Below are 24260 nucleotides of genomic sequence, written 5' to 3'. Positions count from 1 at the left end.
TAACTGATTTCTGGGATAAATCTTGCTTACAATAACGTTTTTCTTGACCATCTATTATTATCACCTAACTATCTTTCTCAAGGTGTTTCTTATGCAGTAATTTACTGGTTACTCATTAAAGTGTTTAACATCGTATAATAAGACTAATCATGTATTCCACAAACATTTACTGCATGGTTACTGTATGTCAAGGACTGAACACAATGTAAAAAACAAATAGACAAAATTTCTGTGCCCAGGGTACACGTAGCCTAGCATAGAAGACCCAATTCAGATTAGCTCAAAAAATGCTTGCTGGGCACTGAGCATATGTCAACAGGGCAGGCTAAGAAATGTGAGCTCCTAAAGCAGGCTGGTATCTTAGCACCTCATCAGATTAATAACCCTTATGGGTCTGTGAATAATTATTTAGTGGAGGCAGACAGAACATGATCTTTTCATTAACAAAAATTGTACATCTTTGTTTGTTTGTTTGTAATCAACATTTTATTACTTGTGGTTTTCTGAACCAGGGCAATTCTTGACAAAATGCACATAAAGGTATTTAGCATTTAGACAATAAAAAGTCCTTCAGTTCTTGATATACAGCTCTCGCCCATTCAGTTTTAGAAACGTAGCATGTGAGTGGGAGCGTTTGAAGATGTTTGGCACCTGGTGTCATCCTTCCTGCCAAAGGAATCAGTCCAATCAGCCTTCCCTTACTTTAAAATTCTGTGATCAATCCTGAGAAATTTGGCATCTTTGCTTCTTTTAATAGTTGGTGAGAGCAATCCTTTTGCACGGTGACAAAACAAACCATAGTTTTGTCTGCTCGGAGGTTATCTTTTCTCCCTCGATCCACTTTGCTGCTGATCTACAAAGCAAAGGATGAAATTCTGCCAGTGACGAACGTTTGCTTCTCTTTGGTGTTATACTTCCTGCAACCATCAGTGCTTTTTCGCCAAAATGATTATTCTTTATTTCAGTGAAGGATCACATGGCAATGTTATTGAAATTACTTTAAGTGAGAATCAGAATTCCAGTTGTATTTGGTTGAGTGCATACAACACCACAGATGAACGTAACTACCAGGGGAACATAGACCATCTGTGTTTTGGCAAATCCCCACATATGCAGTCATGACCCACATCTCTCCTGGGAAGCTGGTGAATTTCGTTGAATGTGTATAGTAAGATGCTCCCAGATATCAGAAACATAAAATTATTGTGGAAAATTATCAAAAGGAGGAAAGGAGTTATGACTTTAGGCTAGAATCATGTCAAACTATCTAAGTTTAAACTCCTAAGTTATGAATTGGGTTTCTATTCCTATAATCTTTTGTCACACACTAAAAATATCAAAATTGCTTACAGAGATAAAACGCAAATCGTACCTTTAAAAATATTCTGTATAAAAACAGTGTGAAATCTGTATTGTAAATATCCTTTTGGAAGAATTTTTTCTGCATAGGGTGAATCTAATGCTAGTTGTACAAAAATGGCTTTTTTCTTGTAGTAAGCCCAGACTGTTTTTTTTTTCACTTTTCTTTTTATTTCCTTTCTTTTCATTTTCCTTTCTTTTTCTTTTCTTTCCTTCCTTCCTCCCTCCCTTCCTCTCTTTCTCTCTTTCTTTTTTCTTTCTTCCTTTCTTTCTCTCTTTCTCTCTTCTCTTCTTCCTTTCTTCCTTTCTTTTCCCAAGGACATTCAAAGTACTTTCAAAGTTGGACTTATCTCTTTGGAAAATTCCTATTACTGATTCAATATGCAGGATGCCTCTGAAAGTCTTTGAATGATAAATGTTGGATAAGGAAGATCACTCATTACATCTTTTTTAGTTATGCCTTGCTCACTTTTTAAGGGAGGTTAAAGTCCTATTATAAACAATAATCTTTCTTTTCAATGATTGCCTGCTAAATTTTCTGGAAAAATATTTCATGCTTCTATCTCGGAGTTAGTAATGCACCCCAGAAATCAGACTATAAGCCAACGACTTCTCTCCCTGAAGAGATAACAGCATCCTTTTTTGCACTGAAAGGTCCTTATTTAATGTTTTAACTGAGCATATTGTTAAAATTTCCAGGACAGACATTTCCTTTGACAAAATTCTTGCCAGGTTCAGGGATATATGGATTCACAGCATTTTATCATACCCTCAGGCAATCAATTCCTTTTTAACCTGATTAATTGTCCACAGTGTTAACCTTTCACTATGGAGTGCAGGAGCTTGGCCTTGGTGGTTTGGGAAGGCATCAGCATTGATTTTGTGTTGGGCAGTCATGAATATGAGTTTGTTACTTACCATGTGTTTGCATTTATGATAATAATCACTGTAAAAAGAGAGACCTGAATTGCAAATCAAGTCACTTTAAGTTAGGAAGTTCCTATGTTGGAGCTAAGGAAATAGGCTGTACTACCCTTGGAGAAGGTGTCCAATGTTACCTGAGAGATTTAGGAAGGCGATCTAAGGGGAAGAGATTCCTGTATAAATTTTAGAGGATGAATAAAAGATTTTTTTGGCAAGAGATTTCCATGCACAGGGGACAGGACATGAAAAATTGGGGGAGGACGTGAACAAAGCAGTGCACTCTGGAACCCGTGAGGACTACTCTCTGGCTCATTTGCAGGGTGAAGTAGGAGATGAGGCTGAACACATAGGGAGGGACCAGATCCTGAAGGACCTTTTAGGCCATTTTAAGGAATGTGACAGAATCCTTTAAATGATCGAGAGCTGCAAAAGTGTTTCAAGCAATTTTAGAAAGAAAACTGGCACGATGCAGAAATTGGATTGGCATGGGGATGAATCTGGAGGGAGAGTCTAAGCGAGAGAGTGTTACAGCTTATCAGATGATGAATTATTAAGTCCTGAATTAAAACATGGCTGTGGAGATGGAGAGAAAGGGTCCATAAGAGAATAAATAAATAAAACTGACAGAATTTGCTGACTAATGAAGATATAAGTCTTTGACTCACTGTTCTGACTTGAATGACTAGGATAAAGTTTGTATTTGTACATAGGTTAGAAGGTACAGCTGTAATAGAGTTATATCATATGCATGCAAAACCCATATATACACATACCTATATTAAATGACACATTAGAATAAAAATATAACTGTTAAAAAAAAAACCTCTCATGTGCTGGTACAAGCTTGCTGTAGCTCAACACTGCTACACGTGCACATGTGCCATGTTATTTGGAGAAGCAAGCCTTTGGATGCAAACCATAGCCAGAATGTCTGTGTGTGTGTGTGTGTGTGTGTGTGTGTGTGTGTGTGTGTGTGTGTGTGTGTGTACATGCTCACTTAACCTTGAATCATGGCATCATGGAGTTTTAAAGCTTAAAGGAACTTTGGAGATCATCTGTCACTTTTTTTTAAACAATCAGGAAATTAATTGGGAGAGCTTGAGTTACTTCCCAAAGTCATAGAACTAGGTAGTTCTCTTTTGATTAGAACTCTACATCTTTTCCTTTCTTTTCTTTTCTTTATATGTATATATATTTTTAATTGAAATGTAGTCAATTACAATGCGTCAATGTCTGGTGTACAGCATTGTGTCCCAGTTATGCATTTACATATATATATCCCTTTTCATATTCTTTTTCACCATATGTTACTACAAGATATTGAATATAGTTCCCTGTGCTATACAGAATAATATTTTTTCTTTTTTTCAATGAGGTATATAGTCAGTTTACAATATTGTGTCAATTTCTGGTATACAGCACAATGTCATACATGGATATACATATATTCATTTTCATATTCTTTTCACTGTAAGCTACTAAAAGATATTCAATATATTTCCCTGTTCTATACAATATAAACTTGTTTATCTATTTTATATATACTAGTCAGTATCTGCAAATCTTCAACTTCCAGTTACATCTTAATTCAGTAGTTAACTTTGCTGAATCTCTTGAAAGGAAGTTAAGTTACCATTAACCATTAACTTATTAGCCCTATTTGAATGATCTTACTTATATGTTCTTTGCCTTACTGATGAAAATTATACCCTGATTATTAAGCCATGTATTTGGTGACCTTTAAGAATATAGAGACTTTGTGATTATTGGATAAGCATATAAAAACATTAAGGGTAGAATCTGTGTTTAGAAGGTGAGAAAGTATTTATACATTTGACAGGACGAAAAACTACTGTGGCTTAAGAATAAAAGATATAATTATAAAAACGATGAGCACAGCAAAACTTAGAAAAGCAAAATCATTATGAAAACGAACACAAACTTTACCATTTTGCAATGGCCTTGGCATAGTTTGAGAGTTTAATATAAAAATAATTTCTCCCTGAAGTTACTCATGACTCCTTTTTATATATTTTAAAGAATTTGGATTTTTTTCATGTTTTAATAAGGACCACAGATTGCACTGTATCCTCAACCTAATTAGAAAGTACAGTAATTCGCTGATGAAAAGCAGGTCAAGAATCTTTGTAAGTGAATTGACTCCTTTGAAGATCAAATTTTCCAAACTCGGATCACTTCTCTCTTTTCCCATGTTCCACATTTTAGTAACATTTCCTGGAGGGTGGTTGTCACAAGGCATGCTGATATTGTACTAGGTTAAGGTCAGATTGCTGATTAATGAATGCCCTTCCAATTGTGAGTGGGCAAGACACAGTAATGTACCAGACCTCACTGGTAAAGCAGGAGAGAAAGCTGGGAAAAATAACCCACTGCTGGAGATGTCCTAGGTTTAAAAATGATTCTTTAGGTTAATCTGTGAGCAAATTGATTCATGAAATAACGAAACAATACACTTGGGTAGGCATTGTAACAACCTTATTAAAACACCTCTTTATTCCTTTTTTGGAACCTGGCAATATTGCACATTAGAAGCAAAGTGTAAGCTGAAAAAATACAGTTTTGATTGCCTTGTATGTTCAAGTCATTATGACAGGTGCCTTGTGGGGGATCATTTCTTTTAAATTAACTATTCCTACTGTACTAGAAGCTTGAGTTCTGTTTAGGTAGAGAGACTGTAAGTATCTGAAGAGTGAGTATTATCATGTTATATAATAATTGTTATTTTTAACCCTATCCTCATATAGAGAATCTGAAGCTTTAAGTGATTAAAGAAATACAAAGTCGGATAGGTTGTCAGTGACAGCACACTGCTCACACCAGGGACGGTGAGCCTCGGCGTCGCAGCTCACCGCACTACACACTAATTGTTCAGTGGCTTGGGCAGACAGTTGTTCTGGGGGTTCAGCTAAAATTAGAACATGGCATATTCTTTTAAATTCATAACAGAGGCCATTTCTAGCTCTGAATATAGTGCTCATAATGAACTTACTTCATTTGGTAGACTCTGTAGAGCTTTTCAAATGATAGATCATAACACCCCTCCCAAATTTTTAATTACTTACCTAATAAGGATTCTTGTTGGCAAAACTTGCTCTCGAAATCTATGCATCTCCCAAGAAGATGATAAGTACTTATTAGAAGCTTATTTAAGAAATTTGGTCTACTCCCCAGAACAGTGAACAATGAGGATGTTTTCTGAACTCTTCTGAAAAATTACTGCTAATTATGAAAAATTAAGCACAAGTAGTGCTAACATAGTTAATTAGCACCAAAAATTTGATAGACCTCCTCCCAAAAGAGAGCTATAAATTGGATGATAATTTTGAAAACAAATAAGGCCTGTCACCATAAACCATAGCTGTATATTTTTGTAACAAAAGAAAAATATATTGTGGTTTAAAATTGGAGGACATGACCTCTAGCGTCTTTTAACTCTGAGTTACTGTGCTTTTAACAATTTTGAATATATTTTTACATTTATATTTAAGTGTATATATTTATTTATATTTTTATCTTAACTGTATGTTTATATATTATATGTAAATATACTTAAGTGTACCTTTATATAAATAAATAAATACTTGTTGATTTAAATAGATACATATTTCCATAGAAGATCTGAAGCAACTACTGTGCTTCTTTAGGTAAGCCACCATGAATTATTTCGTAGCTTTAGATATGTTCTAAGTAGGCTTGCATTATTGACCGTAAGCCACACACTTAGGAACAATATTCCCCAGACATCTCATGGTTTAAAGCAATGACACTTGTGTTCTTGACAGTCACCTGGGCTTCTATACTTTCTTCTCCCCAAGATGAAGCTAATAGGCAGGCCCTTAAAATTTCTAACCATGCACCCACCATGGGGTTGGGCATTTTTATATTAAAGTGTTATGTGAGTGATTTAAAGGCTTGTAAAGAAGGCGAGGTACGTGGTGATTATCTGTCAACATGTGTGTGTGTCCTGTGTATCCCTCCAGGGCTTGGGCAGCGGCGTGGCTGAGGTCGGCATCCAGCTCTCTTGTGTCTGGTAGAGAACAGGAGAGATGCGAGGGGTCATGGGGGTTGATGGGGAACAAGTGACAGAGTTGAAAGGGAACTGCTTTGCGCTGATTAAGAAGCAGAAAGACTCAGAACACTGTGGGACAAGCAATCAAGAGGAATGGTATTTTTAAAGGCAAGCCCCATGGAGTTGCTGGCCAAGTGGCTAAGTCTCCAACTGGAACAGAAAAAAGAAGTTTGTCAAAAAGGAGGCTAAATAAAAGGGTGTAGCGATGGAATGAAAGGTAGAGAGCATGATCTAGAAGAGGCATGAATTTAAAGATAAGATCCAGAAAACAGGCTCTCCCTCTGAAGAGGTGGAAAGCTACCATCAAATCTTTGACCCAAATCAGTGACAATTTAGCGTCATGATTAAGAGTACGGACTCTATACTCAGACTGCCTGTATTTGAATCCTGGCTTAGCACCACTTATGTGGCACTAGGCAAGTCAAACAATAGTTCTGTGTCCCAGGAAAATAAGAAAAATAGTATCTACCTGTTAGGGTCGTTGTCAAGATTAACTGAGCTAATTTATGTAGAACCCTTACAACAGCACCTAGCAGGGGCATTTCCATTTATAAAAGGTGTTGTAATAATAATAACCATATATATTTGTGTGTGTGTGTGTACATACCTATACCAGACATATTATTATTATGACTACTTTTACTTTTCTCAAGCAGAGGACTTCAGATAATGGCACTGAGCACATTCGGTTGTGAACTGCTGAGCCCTCTCTTCAAACAACATTAAAGAGTTAGAACATATATTAGAACCACGTGCTCTGGTTGAATGAATGGTGCCTGAAACATTTCCCGCTGCCCTTCCCTCTGATTCCCATCGAGACCCCTGGGTACCACTGTGGATCACACTTTGGAAACTCTGGATGCAGTGGGAAGAACCCAAGGTTCGGAATCAGGACCTGGAATCAGGCCCTGTCTGCCATGAACAGGCTGTGTGACCTTGAGCAGGTCTCCCTGGGCCTCCATTTCCTGGCTCGTACACTGTAGGGAGTTAGACTGGTTCAGTGGTTTTCAAACCCTGCTGCTTTAGAGCCCTAACTGTTCCAGAGACGTGCACCAGGAACTTCTGGGGAGTGGGTGGTGGGGAGCATGCTGGGTGAGGAGAAGGAACCCAGCAACTTGGAAAGCTGGGGCTCCTCCTTTCATATACAGGAGTTCTGTAATACTTGCTTGAAGAATGAGTACCACTGCTAAAGAGATTTTGACTGGATGATAAAAGTTTCTTCAGTTTCAATTATTCTTTGGTTGTTGGAAATTCAGTCATTGAGCCATAGCAGCAGAAATAAGAACATGAATGAGAAAACTAACGGGGAAAGTGGTGTGGACTCTTCAGAAGGCGTTGTGCACTGACCGATGTATTTCAGTATCTCTGAAATCCAGGGAAAAAGCAAAACCTCTGTGATGTGAATTTTATTTGGATATTTTCGCTTCTTCGTGTTTATGGGACACATACCCTGGCACAATGATACTAAAGTTTATGAACCAATGAGAAATATTACCCTAGGAATATTATATACTTGCTACAATCTGAACACAAAATGAGCAATTATTGAAACACTACGTTGCAGAACTTTTCTTGGTAGTTAGTAGTTGTGGAAAATACATCCCTTCCAAAGTAAACGTCAAATTAAAATTCTACTTTTATGATCGCCATGTTGCTTTAGAAGTGTGTGAACTCAGAAGCTCTTGACTTCATTGAGATTTGAATCATAAAACATATTTAGGTAAATCAAGTTTCCATGCTCACTCTGGAAGGAAAACTTGTGATTGATTAACAAGTCTGTGGCCACGTTTCTTGCTTGGACTGGCCCTATATTTAGTCCCTCTCATTTCAGCTTGCTAAAGGCAATGGAAAACCTATAAATACATGTGAATATGTAGGGGGAGTGGTGGCATCTGTTTATCTGTAATTTCACTAGTGATTAAAACACAAAAACAAGGTTTAATTACCGTTATAAACTTCTCATGTAGTATGAGTTTGAAGACTGCCTGGTGATTTTTCTCTCCGATTATATCTCCCTCCCACCATTCAAAACTCTCACTACTGTGCCATTGTGTGTGTGTGTGTGTATGTGTGTGTGTGTTAAAGTATATTTTCAGTTTCACCCCTGAAATATGTTAGCGTGGAGTCACATTACCCGTTAAGACTTCAGCATGGCTTAGTTTACCAGATTACTTCCAGAGACTCAGGTCCTGGGGGCCTGACACTAGCGATGATAACAATCCAGTGGGGCTTAGACACCAGAAAGGTCTGCAGCGTGGAGGAGGAAGGTGCATCCACGTGGAGACCGGAGTGGGGATGCTGGGAACCGTGAGGTCCTACTGGGCTGGACAAAGGACGAGATGTTGACTGAGGGGTGTACACACGGAGGGGAAATGCAGAGGCCAAACTTTGCCCTTTGTGACCTAGCACAGTGCCTTGTACATAATCCATCTTCTGTAAATGACGGCTGAATCAAATTATTTTTGTCCTAGGGTGGCTTTGGCTAGAACTAAAGTTGAGATTTAATGTTAATATATCTTAGTTATTAAAAAGATTTGTATGGCTTGTTTTCTGAAATAAAATTTCTTAAAGAGGTATCATTTTCTGTTTTAAATTCTTTTAAATAATACATTTTGTGCCAAGAAAAAAAAAAACCCTTTTTTAAAGGAATAACACTTCAAATATAAAGCATAAATAATTCTTCCTTTAATAAGACAGTTCCTGTTATAGCCATTCAATAACACATCTGCTGCAAGGATGTTATTTTTTGCCAGACCGTGTGCACAGCTCTGACTAGAGGAGGTAGAAGATGCACATCTCTTCAAATGGTGAATTGGACCTGGGAGGGGTGTGTTTTATTATGACAGATTTTGTAATTATGAAGGCTCCGAATAGCCCTCTTTTTAAAAAATAATTTAAAAAACATAACTCTCAGTCTGTGTTATGGTCACTATGGATTTAAAAAAAATTACATTAAGAGCATCTTCCTCCAGTGCTAATATCATTATTGCTCCACAAAACATTTCATATCAAGGTCTCCTGAAGAATAAATTTTAATAAGCATCCTTTCCATACTTTTTCTTCTACCTAAAATTTGCTCTCACCTGCTGTTTTCAGAGTAAATCCACACATGTTACAGTATCGTTACAATGTAAAAACCAGAAGATGATTCTCAATCCAGGTGCCTTGGTTTAAGCTGTGACGCTATTGTTCATTTTTATCACTGCTCAGATGCACTAATTTAAAAAAAATCATATCCACATAACATTTAAAAGTGAGATTTTTAAAAAGTTTAAAAAACATATTATCACCACACTTATTACAAAACTGGGGTTAACCTTTCCCTATTCATTTCCAGGGCTACAGCAACACACAGGGGCCAGATTATCTTCAAAGATGCTCTAGCTCAGCAGTTGTGTGAACAAGGAGGTAAGAATCATCTTTGACTTCTTCTTTTTGCTTGTGTCAGAATTATTCACGGTAGGTCCTATGTTCTTTGTGCCAAGTAAGCATGTCATTACGATTACTTGATCATGATGCTTTAAAAAGTGGAGTTATTGACCCTTACATCTCTAATAATTACTTGAATAGTACTTACTGATAGAGATCTGCAAACTTCTGAAGATACTAAGTGTGAGAAAAATAAACCAATAGAAAATTTATCTTTTCATAATTTTTTTAATAAGTGATATTTAGTTGTCCTGGAAGTAGAAATCTTAGAAATTTTGGAATTCTACAAAAAACATATTTGCTTAATTTACCATTTAATTTCTTGTAAACTTTGTTGAAAATGTTTCTATTTATTGCTTCCAATATTTAATTATGTTATACATGATCATGTGTGTACTATCTATATGCTTGTTACAACTATGTGCACTGTAACTTTCAGACTTGCAGATACAGCATCACTTAAAATACATTGTGTACATTAAGGAGTCACTTTGGTGGGTGGGTATAGCTGAATGGTAGAGCTGCATGGTTAGCATGAGCCAGGTCCTGGGTTCAATCCCCAGTACCTCCATTAAAAAAAAATTGTCACATTAGGTGACTTCCGCTTTGTGACTGCTTCATACCCCACGAGACACTCACCCATACTAAAGTCTCACAGATGCATGTACATATATGCACACACATGCACACAATGCAAAGGTGAAAACCAGGATTCATGGCCCCACACAGATTTGTTCCCTCTACCTCTTGAGATTGCACCTAACTTTGTATCTTCATTGTAGCATTTACCAGTTGACATAGAATTTCCCTCTGAAAAGTGATGGATACCACCCTTGAGAGACTGAGCTTCTCAAGTAGAGGAACTATGCCTTAGTACTCTTGCATCCCCAGAGCCTGGTACAGTGTGTCGCATATGACAGTCATAAAATGTTGATAGATTGAATACAAGTTTTTCCTCAGCCATACATATATCCTGATGATGAATACATCTGAAGCCAATCTTTGTAAATGTCATCCCATTTTCACTATCATCATAGGCATATTATCAATGTTTGTCTACAGAGTGATTAGGGGAGTGGAATTTGTTAACTTAAGAATTACATTATTGATTTTAAAGGAAATTTCTATTAATTAACTCTTCACTAAGGAGAATCTAATTGTTTATGAGAGAAATGAGGAAAAATCAAATGGATTTTTGAAAAGCTTAAGAAAATACCATTTATTATTTTTAGTGATAGATACATCACCAATATGGCTTTATCTAAGTATTGTGATACTTGATAAATTATTACTAGCAAACTTCTGATTGTCTACATACATAACTCTGGAATCAGAAAACCCCATGCTAACTGTAGTTTCAAATATATTATCAGAGTTCTTCAGTTAAACAGATTTGTATTTTGAGACTTTTGAGAATGCAGAAATGTGATAGGCTTTGTAGTAGGCTCAGCAATCTATCACAGGGTAAATCTCTTTCTGGTCTATAAAAATGTTCACATTACTGAAAATGTGAAACACCATATAACAGTGAACATTAATCCTGAAAAATGCATAGTGTCAGCAAAAATATGTCTAATTTCATTAACATTTATTATTACCCAAAAGTTGATTTCCTTTAAGCCTTGGATTTTGGGGTCTTTTCTACTGTAAATGAATTGTTGGGATTGGGTTCATTTGAAATGAAAAGAAAAAGCCAAGAAAAAATCAGTGGGAAAAAAATTCTCCCAACCAGTGAGGAAAAAAAGCCTTGTGTAAACATGATTTACATGACAGTAGACATGGATGTTATTAAAAATGCTATTCAACCCAGGACCAGAGGAAAATTGATTAGGTGCTTTTCAACAGCACCTAATCAATTGAAATCATATCAATCCATCCAGAATAGGATGGAAAAAATACTAACAAAAGTGATGGCTTCCTGCTGTCAGGAATAATAATAAGGAGAATAATTGGTGCTATAAACTATTTATTTATTTTGGCCCTATCTACTTTTAATTAAAACATTAATTATCTCCTCAAATAAAATAACATAAATTTAACAAGCAATAATTTCCTATGCACTGGATGAGGAATGTCTAACACGTGTATTATGGAAAAAATGGCAGTCTTATATACCACAGGACAATGCCTTCAGTCACAGTGTACTCGGGAGGTTTGTTGATTTTAATTGAATTAAGCAATTTAAACAAAGCAAATTGTGCTTTGTGGAGCTTGAGGACAGCTATTATTACAAGACGATTGCTGGCTAAGCATATTTAAAAAGTAAAAGGATCAGAAAACATACAAATGATTTCGTAGATGGTATGTGATCTCGATCCCCTTCCTTAAAAGACATTCACTGAAGGATTTTATTCTGTAGACAGGTATCCGGGACCTGTGAGACCCTGTCCTAGCCCGCAGTGCTAAATAAGGATATGAAAGGGAGCACACCCATTTCCTGGGGTCTTTAGGAAAGGCATCAGAGGAGCAAGCCCGGAAGGGTCAGCAGCAGTTGAAGACAAAATAGGAGAGAAGGTTCCGTCTCCCTCCTCCTTCCCGTTCTCACTGACCCACCTCCCATCACGCCCCATCCCCTCCTCTGGGAACTTCTTACTAGGCTCCTCCCTAGTTTCCCTGCTCCCCTTTCTCTGTGCCCTGTACAGAGCTGCTCAGATGGAAACAGGGTTCTATCATTTCCCTGCTATAAACCCTTCAATATCTCAATTGGAGGCGAGCGTTTATCTCCGGAGTAAATTCCCTACTGCTGTTCGAGGAAAATCCTTCACAATCTGGCCTCAGTTTTCCTCCCCCACTTCATTGCTTGTCGTCCTCTCATTTCTCCCTAAAATTCCCGGAATGCACTGCACTCCATCACCTGTGTTATGAGCACTCTATACCCTTTCTGTTTTCTTTGCCCGGTTGACCCTTTTACATCTTATCTCCTTAGTCCAACCCAGGCTTTCAGACCCTGCTTAGGTATTACCTCCTCCTCAGGGGGAAAAAAAAAAATCTGATCCCCCTTAGGCTCCTCCTCAAGCTGGTCTTGGTGACTCTCGTGCATGGTGACTCTCAAGCTCAGTAATAACACAAATGGAAACACTGTCAGCACCTTACGTGCCAGACTCCCTAAGCCCGCCACAAGCATGCAGTCACTTCACCATTACGGCAGCCCTCTGGAGAAGGAGCTGTTACTGTCTGCACTTTACAGAGGAGGAAACGAAGGCACAGTGAGGAAACTTGCTTAAGGTCGCTCAGCCGGAGACTGACCGTGCTGGGGGTGGAGCCCAGGCAGTTTGGCCAGTAGCCCACGGTGTTAGCCTTCCCATCACATGGCCTCTCAGAGAGATCTCTTACTTGGGCACGCATTCATGCATTTGGTGACTATTTATTGCATGTTGCAGTAAGGACTTTGTCACACACGCCTTGTCTGCCGTTAGGTATCAGCTCCTTGAGGGAGAGCCTGTGCCCTTTGTCACTGAATCTTGAAAGCCTCTCATGATGTCAGTGCACAGTGTGCACCAGTGAATGTTTGCTGAGTGAATGGATGAGCTGTTGAAGTGAAACAGAGCTGGACTTCAACACGCTGGCTCTGAGGAAGCTGCTTCCCATCCCCCTGGGCTCTCAGGCAGCCTGCCGGGGAGGGAGGCAGGTTGGAGAGCCACCAGCATATTGATGCTGAGGAGGGAATGTCCTTACCCAGGGGGTTCCCTGGGGGGGGGGGAGGGGCCCGGGGCTGGGGGTGGGGCGGGAGTGCTGGAGATAAGATTGCAGGGCAGGAGGAAGAGTGAACTCGGGAGAAGGGGCGAGCTTCAGAGGTAGGGGTACTAGGGGAGACATGTCAACACGGGGAAGGCATTCAACAGGGACAGAAGCTTCCAGAATGGAGAGGAGGACATATTTAAAAAGCTTTAGGATTTTTCAATTAAAACGTCATTAGCAATTTGATATAAACGAGGATGGCTTCAGGGGAAATACGGGTTTTCTCTCTCTCTCTCTCTCTCTCTCTCTCTGTCTGTCTCTCAGAAGGTGATTATAAGCTTTTAATGCCTTGCAGCCAGAGACCACCAGAAGCAACATGTACAGTTGAACAGACTGAGTTTAGTGCTCCTTGCAGAATAGGGGAGGGCACACCATGGGGAATCATGGCACATGTCAGTAAGCTGATGTTATAAAAGGAATCATTGACAATACTGGGGTCTATCCTGATTCTGGCTCAGGTTTAAGGAGGCGGGGCTTTTCTCTGGGTTGGATGCTGTCAGGAAGTGGGGATATTCTGTAGTTGGGGATCTCAATAAGTCTATCACTAGGAAGGGCAGACCAGAGCCAGGCTAAGTCTGTCGTTGATAAAGAAGTTGCAGTCACTCCTATCAGCCGGGAGAGAGGGATGCACCCTACACTGCGAGTTGCAGAGTGGGTCTGTGTTCAGCCTGTGTTCGGCTTGTGTACACCAAGGCCCGGCTCTGAGTGCCAGGCCGGCTCCTGGATGTCAGAGGATGCCTTTCCTTTCTTGAGGCCTGAGGAGGGAATGATGCTAATAGGCAGTCATTTCCTTTTGGATTTTCAGGCTTTACAAGGACTTTGGAATCATGGATCAGTAGGTCTGGGTCCCCGCTTTGTGCACCCATACTCTCCAGAATCTTTGGCACAAAGTACAGTCTCAGTAAGTGATAAAAGGAAGGGCTTTTGCTGGGGCAAAATTTTAATCATGGTCAGCCAGTAGGGAATAAAAAGCCTAAATAGACCAGTGTGGTGAAACTGTGGATGTTTAAATTTTTTTTTCTTTGAACTTATCTGCATTTTCTAATTTTTTTACAGTGAGCTTATATTATTTGGGTAACCATATATAAAGAAATAATACACGTTTACCTCCAAAATAACAAATATAAAGAGGAAGGACAACGCTGCTGAGGCAGGTGGAATAAATCTCTTCTAAGGACTGAAGGAAAATTCTGAATTACAGCTCCCGTGTCTCCTCCTGTGTGAGGACGTGCCTGGCTCCCTTAACTTGATGGGTGTATGTGGCATCATAATGATTTGTTTAAGTACTTATGCCCCGCCCGCATTCCCACTGGAAGCTTCTTGAAGACAGCAACCATGACAATTTTTTGTTTTTCATAACATCTAACAATGCTTGGCATAAAGCAAATAACTCTGTAAATGTTTGCTGAATAATTACCTTAAACATTACACATTTGAAAAATCTCTGCCCTTCCTGAAAATTTTTCTTTAAACCTGAACTTTTGCTAGGAAACAGCGTGAGGCAGTATGGCTGTAAACAAAGCAGTGTTCCTTGCACTGACCTCAGGTTGAAAAAAATACACGTGTCATTGCATTAAGAAATCTGAAAACTGTTCACAAATTTCCATTGAAACACTGATGAGTCCCCTGAAATGCCCTTGGGACATAAACGAGGTTCACCGTGAATCCCGAGGTCCTAAGTAATTGCGAGCACGTACCCAGTTGAATCCTGCAGACACGTCTGAGCACAGACGAGGACCAGGGGTTTCTCATCCCAGTCTGGGGTGGGGGTGGACAGGTGCTAGGGTGTATACTCCCCATTGGTTTACAAGTGGAAGATGGCTAGGTTTGTTCACCAGCGGTAGAAAATTAAGAAGTGAACTCATTTAACATTCAGTGCTCAACAAGCATTACTGAGTGTCTACCGTGGGCCAGGGCGAGCTAGATCTTGGGATGTATCAGTCAACAGGGCGAAGATCGCTGCTTCACTGAAGCCTACGTGGCAGTGAAGGGGAGAGACAATAAGTACAAGATATAATAAATAAGTTTGATGCCATGTTAGAAGGTGGCAAATGCTGTAGGGAAAAAAAAACCCTAAAATTAGGGCAGGGTAAGATTACATGGTTGGGCGGAGGAGGAAAGGCAGATTGCAGTTAAGTCAGGCAGGCCTCACTGAGAAGGTAATGTTATAGCAAAGGCTGATAAGATATTCTGTGGGATTGTCTTAAATGTCACCAAGTGATTTTAAAGACAAACATGATGGGTTTGTAAACTGCTATTAGAGGTGATCAAGCCACAGGATAGAAGCAATTTCACAATAGACAGAAAACTTGGAAGGAACTAGAGGAAGTTAGTCTTTTGCAAAGATTATTATCAGGCAGTCTGGAAAGAGCTGCAGACCCAGCCTGTATCCCTCAGGATCATGTAAAAGGAGTCCTGCTAAAAATGTTAGTGAATGTGGTATTTATAGACTGAGGATGAGAAATAATGTTTGAATTTATGCTCTGATACTGGTTTCCTTATCTGTACATTAGCAACAAAGCCAAGAAAGTTAGCTTGACAAATCGTACATTAGTTGTAAGAGTCAGGATTTGAATCCAAATCTCCGGCTGGACTCACAGCCCAAGGCTGGTTCCATTATACCAAATACATTCTTTTTGTGTGTGTGTGAGCTTCTTTTATTAGATAATGATACAGGAAAATCTGGAGGGGAAAAATTATCATTCCACCTCCCTCACACAACTATTTTTATTTTTGTCTACCAAATACATTCTTAAATTTAAAAAAAATCAAACATTAAAAACCCTCAGTAACCACAGCTTCAGTAAATAAGATGTTCACTGCTGCCCTAATTCCCTGAACTCCTAGGAAAGAGCACGCACTTTTCAGAGCCCTTATAAGACGAAAGTGACTAGTGTGAAGCTGACGTGAGCACGTCAGCGTGGTCACTGCTGGTCCAGTTGCGTGCACAGGTCGCGGTGGAGGCGGGGCAGGGAGAATATGGGTGTGTGCGCATATGCATTGGCCTGTGAGCTTTTTGGCAGAACCTCTTCAAATGCACACATCGATTATTTAGCAAGGCCAGATGGCAGGCTTAACGGCAGACAGTAATCGTGCCCTGTAGTGCCCCCAAAGGGTGCATGCCATTTATAAACCATGCTGGAATTTTCTGTTGTTGGGTTGATGGAAGTGGATATAACCAAAGGCAAATGTTTTATGTCAGGAGGAGAGGGGTCAGGCTTACAGTCGGAGCAGAAAACCTTGGCTGCCTTCTGCCAGGCTCAGCAGTTTGTCTGCTGTTCATCACCCTGAGAACAGTCAGGGGTAGCGAGTGTGGCTGTGTTCTCCAAGGGCCATTGAATCATGGTGGTGGCCAGTGTTTTTATTTCATTCAAACCCAGACTCTTAGGAATTCTTTAATCCTTTGTAGTAATGACTGGTGAAAGTTTATTTAAACTGTGAGATGGAGAGAGAGAAAAAGTTTAGTAAGCAAATTCATATAATGAATGAGGTGTATAACCTACCTAGATATCTTTGTAGCACTTTAGGAATACCTTTTAATGTGAGGTGATGGAAATGTTAATTACCTTGATACTGATGATTATTGCACAATGTGTGTGTGTGTGTGTGTGTGTGTGTGTGTGTGTATACATATATAGGCTGTGTGTGTATATATATCTCAAAGCATTGAGTTATATTCTTTAAATGCATACAATTTTTATTTGCCAAGTATACCGCAGTTAATCTGGGGAAAAAAGAATACCTTTCATACCCAAATACTGTATAAATTGTGGGTCAGACCTAGCAAAAATCTTCCCTTGGCTATCCTTGATTGCTCAGTAACTTGTATTCCTAAATGTCCTTCCAATCTGAAATGCAGATTTTTTATTACTTCAGACTAAGCAAGTCAAAATTGACTAATACTCAGAATTGGGTTTTACCATATCCATTCTCATTGATGAAGTGAAAAATAACGAATGGTGTGTTTTATTTGAATGTGCCCAGTGATAACTTTTGCTAGCTAAAGACATCTGTTTTCCCCGTGGCTATTTTGGAGTTTACATTTCAGTTTAGCAGTTGCAACTGCTGCTCCTGACATCCCTGGGTTTTGTAATTTATACACAAAGAGAGCTGAATTAGGATGCTCTGGGAAAATCACCCAGGAACCCCCAATCTTGATTCAAGCTCTCACTAACTATCCAGCAAGGGAAGGAGCTGAAGCCCTCCTGGGGCAGTGGCTGGCAAAAGTGTCCCTAAGTGATCCTGACAGCAGACAAGATGAAGGAGGATGACAAAGAGCCCACTCATGGGGCCACAGTAAAATTTCTTGCTACTGGCTCTAGGTGGGTCCGACTACTTTTTTAATTTCCTAAAGAATGGTGTTTTAGACGAGTGCTGTTTATCCTGAGATGATTGAACATAGATTTAAACAGCCTTCTTTTTAGTTCTCAGGGCTATATACATTTTCCCCCTTGACAGCTTTATCTAGTCCAAAGTCAAAACACCAAGATTTATGCTAGGAAAGAATTTGACATTGAGTTCTTTTAGATGCCCATAGAAGTACATCTTCTACTCAAGCTGCTAGACAGTTTGCTGGATTCCCCCATATTTTGAAGGACAAAGCCTACGTTCGGATCTAAATAATTACTTGGAGAGCAAAGCTGTTGTAAACACACATAAATTACCATTTTTATTTTTGCTTGTGAAGTATTATTTCGTGCCACCTATTCATCCAACTTTATTTTCACATTTGAAGAATCAGTTGTTTAATGTAATAATTCATATAGATTTCCATAATCATGTTTGTAAGAGTGGGAATTCATTAATATTAATTAGCACATATCATGCTTTGTCCCCCGTGTGTATATCTGGAACGTTATACAGGACACAGGGGAGTTGCTGGCAAGATAAGGCAGTTTCACATCCTGTCCATAAATAGCTTGTAATATAGACATACTAGTCCAATCCTAGGAGAGAATGACCAAAACACTTTTACAGAAAAAACAAAAACTCCGTGGAATGACATTCCCCCATCTCCTCTGAGGCCTTGCTCAAAAATTTTGCCCTCTTTCCCGTATCATCAGCCTCTTCCTCTTCATGATCCCCTCCTCCTCACGATCTCCTCCTCCTCGGAGCTTAAACACGCCCAAGCCACTAGACGATGAGCAGGAACTCCATCTGTGCCTGCAAGTCCTGCTGTAACCACCAGTATCCCTCACACTCCAGCTTCTTGAAAGAGTAGTGTGTGTTCTCAGGCTTCACTCCTAACCCCGCCGTCTGGCCTTTACTGCCCAGACTACGGACCCAGTCATCCTCTGGGTCATCAATTACCCAGTAGGTGCCAACCAATCCAGAGGACCCTGGTCCTCACCCCACCTGGCTTCCCTGCTCCTTCTCAGTTTCCTTAATGAGTTCCTGAACTTCCCGTGGGTAAATTCTGGGGTTAGCAGTGATTCTGCTCTGGGGCTTCTTTTTATATTGTCCCTACTGATCTCACTCACACCTGTGATTTTCATCTCCTGGACTGTGTCCGTGCTTACTCAGAGAGTCAGTAATGCAAAGTGGTTGAAAGCGTAGAGTTTGAAGCTGTATACCCCTGGCTTCCAATTCCTAATTTGGTGCTTTCTAGCTATCGTTCAAAATCTCGATTCCCTAACTATAAAATAAGAAAACAGTAGTTCTGACCTTTTTGGTCATCCCATACCATTTCCAAGAGCCTGGCACAATATTCTATGCCCAGAAGGAACACAGTGAAATTATTTAAGGATTAAATGCAGTGATGATGTGCATGGCACAGTGGCTGGCACGTAAGTACTCCATGAATGGTAGCTATGGCTGTTATTACCGGGCACTGACATTTGAATTCCATAAGTACCTTGAACTCAATATATTCTAAAATGAACTTGACGCTTCCCCCAAACTGAGCCCCTTTATTGCAGTTCTAATCAGTGGCATGTTCAACCCAGTCACTAAACAGAGACCTAGGTCATATTTCTTTCCTCATTCCTTTCTTTCATCCATGTCTATACTCTATGTGTCTAAAACCAATTTATATACCTTCTTAATATCTTTTAAACTGATTCTTTTCTTTCTGCACCCAGAGCCATTCCTTTGGCTCAGGTCTTCTATACATTTATCAGAATGTTCTTCAACACAAACCTCATTTTTTTCTCACAGCCTCAAACCCTGTAACTGCCTCCATTTGCCCTGCTTAGCCTGATGTTCAGGGCCCTCCATGATCTGACCCTGCCTGTCACTCCGACCTCATCTGTTCATGAAGAGAGCTCCTACGATACTCCCCACCTCACCTGACACCAAACTCTGTACTTCAGCTGTGAAAAGCACTGTCTTCATCAAACATGCCTGTCCTGTCCTCTGTCTCTGTAGCTTACATATGGCAGTTTCTTTCCCTGGAATATACTCCACATTACCTCCTCCTTCAACTTACTGAGGACGTTGCACTCATCCTTAAAGATCCAGTCCAAGTCTCTCCTCCATCATCTGTGTTTTTTATCACTAATCCACCTTCTACTTATTAACTGAGTTTAGTTCACCATACTGCACTGTCATGTGTTAACTTCTGCATGTATTTCCTCCTGCACTTTGAAACCCTTGATCAAGCAGAAACTGGACCATTTTTATATTCCCAGAATCTGGCACAGTGCCTGGCACTTTGTAGGTACTCAAATATTAGCGGAGGAAATGAATGAACCACATAGAGTAGGTATACCTTCCCCAGATTATCTAATTACTATTACTTATTTAATTGCCAGCCAACCTTCACCTCCTGCACCCCAGAACTGTTTTTGCAATCATATTTAAGCAGTATGCACTCCTCCGCATTGATGGACTTTATTAGGAATTGCCCTACAAACTCTCACTTGGATGGCTATTATTTCAAATGATGTTTATTGCATTGCTCAGTGTCCCCTTTTTAAGAAACCACAGGAGAAATTTCTCTCTGTATCTGAAATAGCCATCCTTCTCCTGAGCAATATGTGTACTTTTCATGTTACAAACTCTTCAATTTCTATAACTTGACAGCTTCAGAACCAAACTTAAGATGTCAGAGCATGCATCTTGCATACTTGTCTCAACTGGATGCATTTTTTTCTGACCCTGATTTGTTATTACCCTTTTCCACTTTATTGTCTTGCTCGACTGTCTGTCTCTGTGAGCTGCCTTTGAACAAGGAGAATTGTACAATTTACCTTTAGGTACGTAAGGAAAAGTAAAGTAAAATGAAGACAGTAACATATGCCCAAGTAATTAAGAGGGGGTGGGAACAGAGGAGAGCATTAGAACATTAGAATTTTCTAACAGCAATGGTTGAAGCAATAATATCTTACTTATGTTATCAGCAGCCAATCAACTAACATTTTTGGAGCAACTGTGTGCCAGACATTGTGCTAGGCTTTGGGTTGCAGAGATATGCAAGTTAGAGTCTCTACTCACAGGAATTTACAGTCTTATCAGCTCTAATTTCTACCCCAGCATTTAGGATTATGACAGATACGGAGAGGATACCTTCCTCGAAAGCTTCTCCAGTCCCAGCCCACAAGAAATTTACTTTTAATTAGAATATAGACAAGCTTCTATGGCATATGCCTCAAACTGCAGGTGTCTTCAGTGGCTAGAAGTATATTTATTTCTCAGTCATAAAGCAGTTCAGAGGTAGATGGTCCAGGGCTGGCGGGGGCTCTACTGTGTACAGCACATGGCTTCCAGGTCCAGGGGCCATGTCCTAGCAGCAGGAAGGGTAGGGGCCAGGAAGCATGCCCGTGTGTTTAAAGGGCATGAACCGGCTCTGAAAGTGATGCAGGTCACCTCCCTATGGGCAGAACTTAATTTCTTTGTCACAGGAAGCTGCAGGGGACAGGGAGAAATATACCTCTACCTGGGGGCTGTAATCCAGGTAAAGTAAAGAAGGGGAGAATAGGTACTGGTAGACGTCTAGCAAATTTCTGCCAACATCTGCAACATCATTTCTTCTTTTTTTTGTTCTTCTTATTAGTAGGTATTACTATTGCTGTTGTTATTATTTGATGATGATGATGGTGATCCTAATGATTTTTCTTCCCATCTCTGCTTGTTATTTAAAGGCAATAGAGGGAGAAGGTATAGCTTAGTGGTAGAGTGCGTGCTTAGCATACACGAGGTCCTGGGTTCAATCCCCAGTACCTCCTCTAAAATAAATCAATAAACAAAAAACATGATTACCTCCTCCCCACCCTCCAAACAAGGCAATAGGTCAATTGCTACAGGTCAATTTATAGCTTCACTTCTTTTCTTCTGCCCCTTCTATGAACTCCATCTATTCAAGTTCTCAAAGGTCTAAGATTTTTAAAAAATTATTACACAGTGATATTTTTAAAAATAACAATTCACCAACAGTTCAGATGATATATTGTTTTACATTCTGATTTTTCACCTAAAACTTTTATTCCTATCATAGGCAAAGTTTTAAAAAAATATATGGACCAGAAAAGGTGAGGGCATGAGGATGGCAAGACAATGAATGAGTCACAAGTTTTACTGTTTAAGATCTCAGTATTGACAGCTCCTAGAGGAGGAAAGTCTTACCTGAAAGGGTTCTCTGTTCCCCTGGTTACAGGTTATAAAGATATACTTTAATTTTGCTCCTATTCCATTTATTTTAGAATATGAGTGATGATAAGTTGTTACAAGACACAAATCAAATTGAGATGGGAAATAGGAGAGGAAGGGAAGAGAAAAATACTTTCTAACTTTGCTGGTCCTGTGTGTAATTTAGCTGTCTCTAAATATTAAGTAATCTTTTATATTGATCATCAGTATATTCCTGAGCACAGGGAGAACTATTTTCATTCTAAATTTATAACATTTTTGGAAGCTTAATTATCATACTTGAAGGTCAAATGGTGCTTTATTGCAATAAAATACAAAAAGTAATAAAGAAATTATTCCTGGGGAGATGAAAGTCTAGGTTCATAGCTCATTAAATGGTAACTTCGCAGACCGTGTCTAATTTGTCATATTTAGCTTTGGAAGTTCCATGCATTTGAATTTCAAACTAGGGGAAGAGATACCTGAGGCAAAACTACCTTAGGGCCTTTGAATTCTAAAATGATTCAGGAGCTATAGTCCCCATGACATAATACCTTTATTTGTGAGAAGTGCTTATCATCACATATGTAGTGCTTGCCTGACTCAGAGGCTTTAAAAACAAAAAGCAATCAATAATATTAACACAAAGCTTGTTAACCACTCCCTCAATTCGTTTTCAGACATTCCTTCCTTTTTCTGCCCAGCGTACTGAAATCTCCATCCTTTGCACTGAATCATTTATTGAACGAGTTGGCCAAAATATATTTTGGAGTCACATAATTACTTAAAAGTTTCCTTCCAAAATAAGTCAGTTGAAAGAAAAACACTTTTGTTAAAAGAACAACCTTTGGGGGAGTTAAACACAACCCTATTCTTTCTAAAGCGCCTGTTCTAGGCTGCTGTGTGTCTCATGAGACGCTGGCGGCCTCAACTTCTGAAAGAGCATGAACACAGAAATACTGTTTAAGAAATGAAGTTTTGCTTTACTTTCAGCATGTAATTTGTCTCTTGGACAAATTGAATTGATGATAGGAAGGATTTCTGATTCAATCTAATGTTGAGAAGCCGTAGAATGATCCATGTTTAATGGAGCTAAAAACACCCAAGATTTAAGCTATTAAGATGCAGTTAAGGAAAGTGTGGCTGTGAGCACCAAGATCCAAAGGAAATCATGAAATCATCTGCTTCCTGTTTAAGTTCACAGAAATTTTCTGATCTTCCGCTTCTTTCTGCAAAGTTCAGTTCGTGCTGTCTTGCTAATATCGTAAAGACAAATTATTAATTGTAACCTGTGAGATTCTCTAAATAATTGGAGATAATAGAGAAAATGTATTTAGTAAACGAAAGGTAATATTCACAGAGTAACTCTATCTAGTGCCAAGCAATAGATATTTAACATTAGCTGTGTTTAAAAGTTTGGAAAGGGATTGATAACTAGTTATTTCCATGTCATACTGAGGGTTAGAGTAACTCACACTGAGTGGAAAATGATGAAATATTTTTAAAAACTCACCCCTCAAAAAAGTAAAGACTCTGCTTAGTAATAACCTGCAGCTCCTGCAACTCCACAGCCAGCACCGGCACACAGGTGTGTTCACAGACGTGGGCTAGTGCTTTTTTTCATTTGCTCAACAAAGTGTCAGCACACCCTTTTTGTACTTGTAGTTTAAACAGATAAATAATAACTTGTTGAAAGAAACCAGGTAGCATATTTTTCTTTGAAAATTTTGCCACTAGATTTACTTGTTTTCATGTTAGGCCTCCTCAATTTTAAAAAATTTTTTATTTTAGTGTAGTTGATTTACAGTGTTAGTTTTAGGTGCACAGCAAAGTGATTCTGTTAGACATATACATGCATATATATTTTCTTTCAGATTCTTTTCCATTATAGGCTATTACATGAAATTGAATATAGTTCCCCGTGCTATACAGTAGGTCCTTGTTGTTTATCTATTTTGTATATAAGAATGTGTATCTGTTAATCCCCAGCCCCTAATTTATCCCTCCCCAGAGCTGAGTCTCTTTACAGCTGTTTCACATAATCATTGCTCACCTTTGCTATTCCTGGCATAATTGTATTTATCAAATTTACATTTAGTACAAGTTCTTATATTCATTCAAGGCAATTCCAGTCTCCTGCGATAACCCACAGAGA

At 39.2% G+C, this 24260-nt stretch overlaps 1 protein-coding gene across 1 annotated transcript in view; it reads left to right on the top strand.

The window, feature by feature from the left end:
• The window catches only part of RELN (reelin), a 444603-nt gene that overhangs the window by 177926 nt on the left and 242417 nt on the right, over positions 1–24260 (top strand). The window contains 1 exon segment of the mRNA XM_032484179.1: positions 9711–9781. Coding sequence (XP_032340070.1) covers positions 9711–9781 — 71 coding nt within the window.

This window comes from Camelus ferus, chromosome 7 (assembly GCF_009834535.1).
Source record: "Camelus ferus isolate YT-003-E chromosome 7, BCGSAC_Cfer_1.0, whole genome shotgun sequence".
Classification (NCBI taxonomy): Eukaryota; Metazoa; Chordata; class Mammalia; order Artiodactyla; family Camelidae; genus Camelus; species Camelus ferus.
The sequence above is the reverse complement of the archived record's forward strand: the minus strand, read 5'-3'. Positions and strand labels throughout refer to the sequence as shown.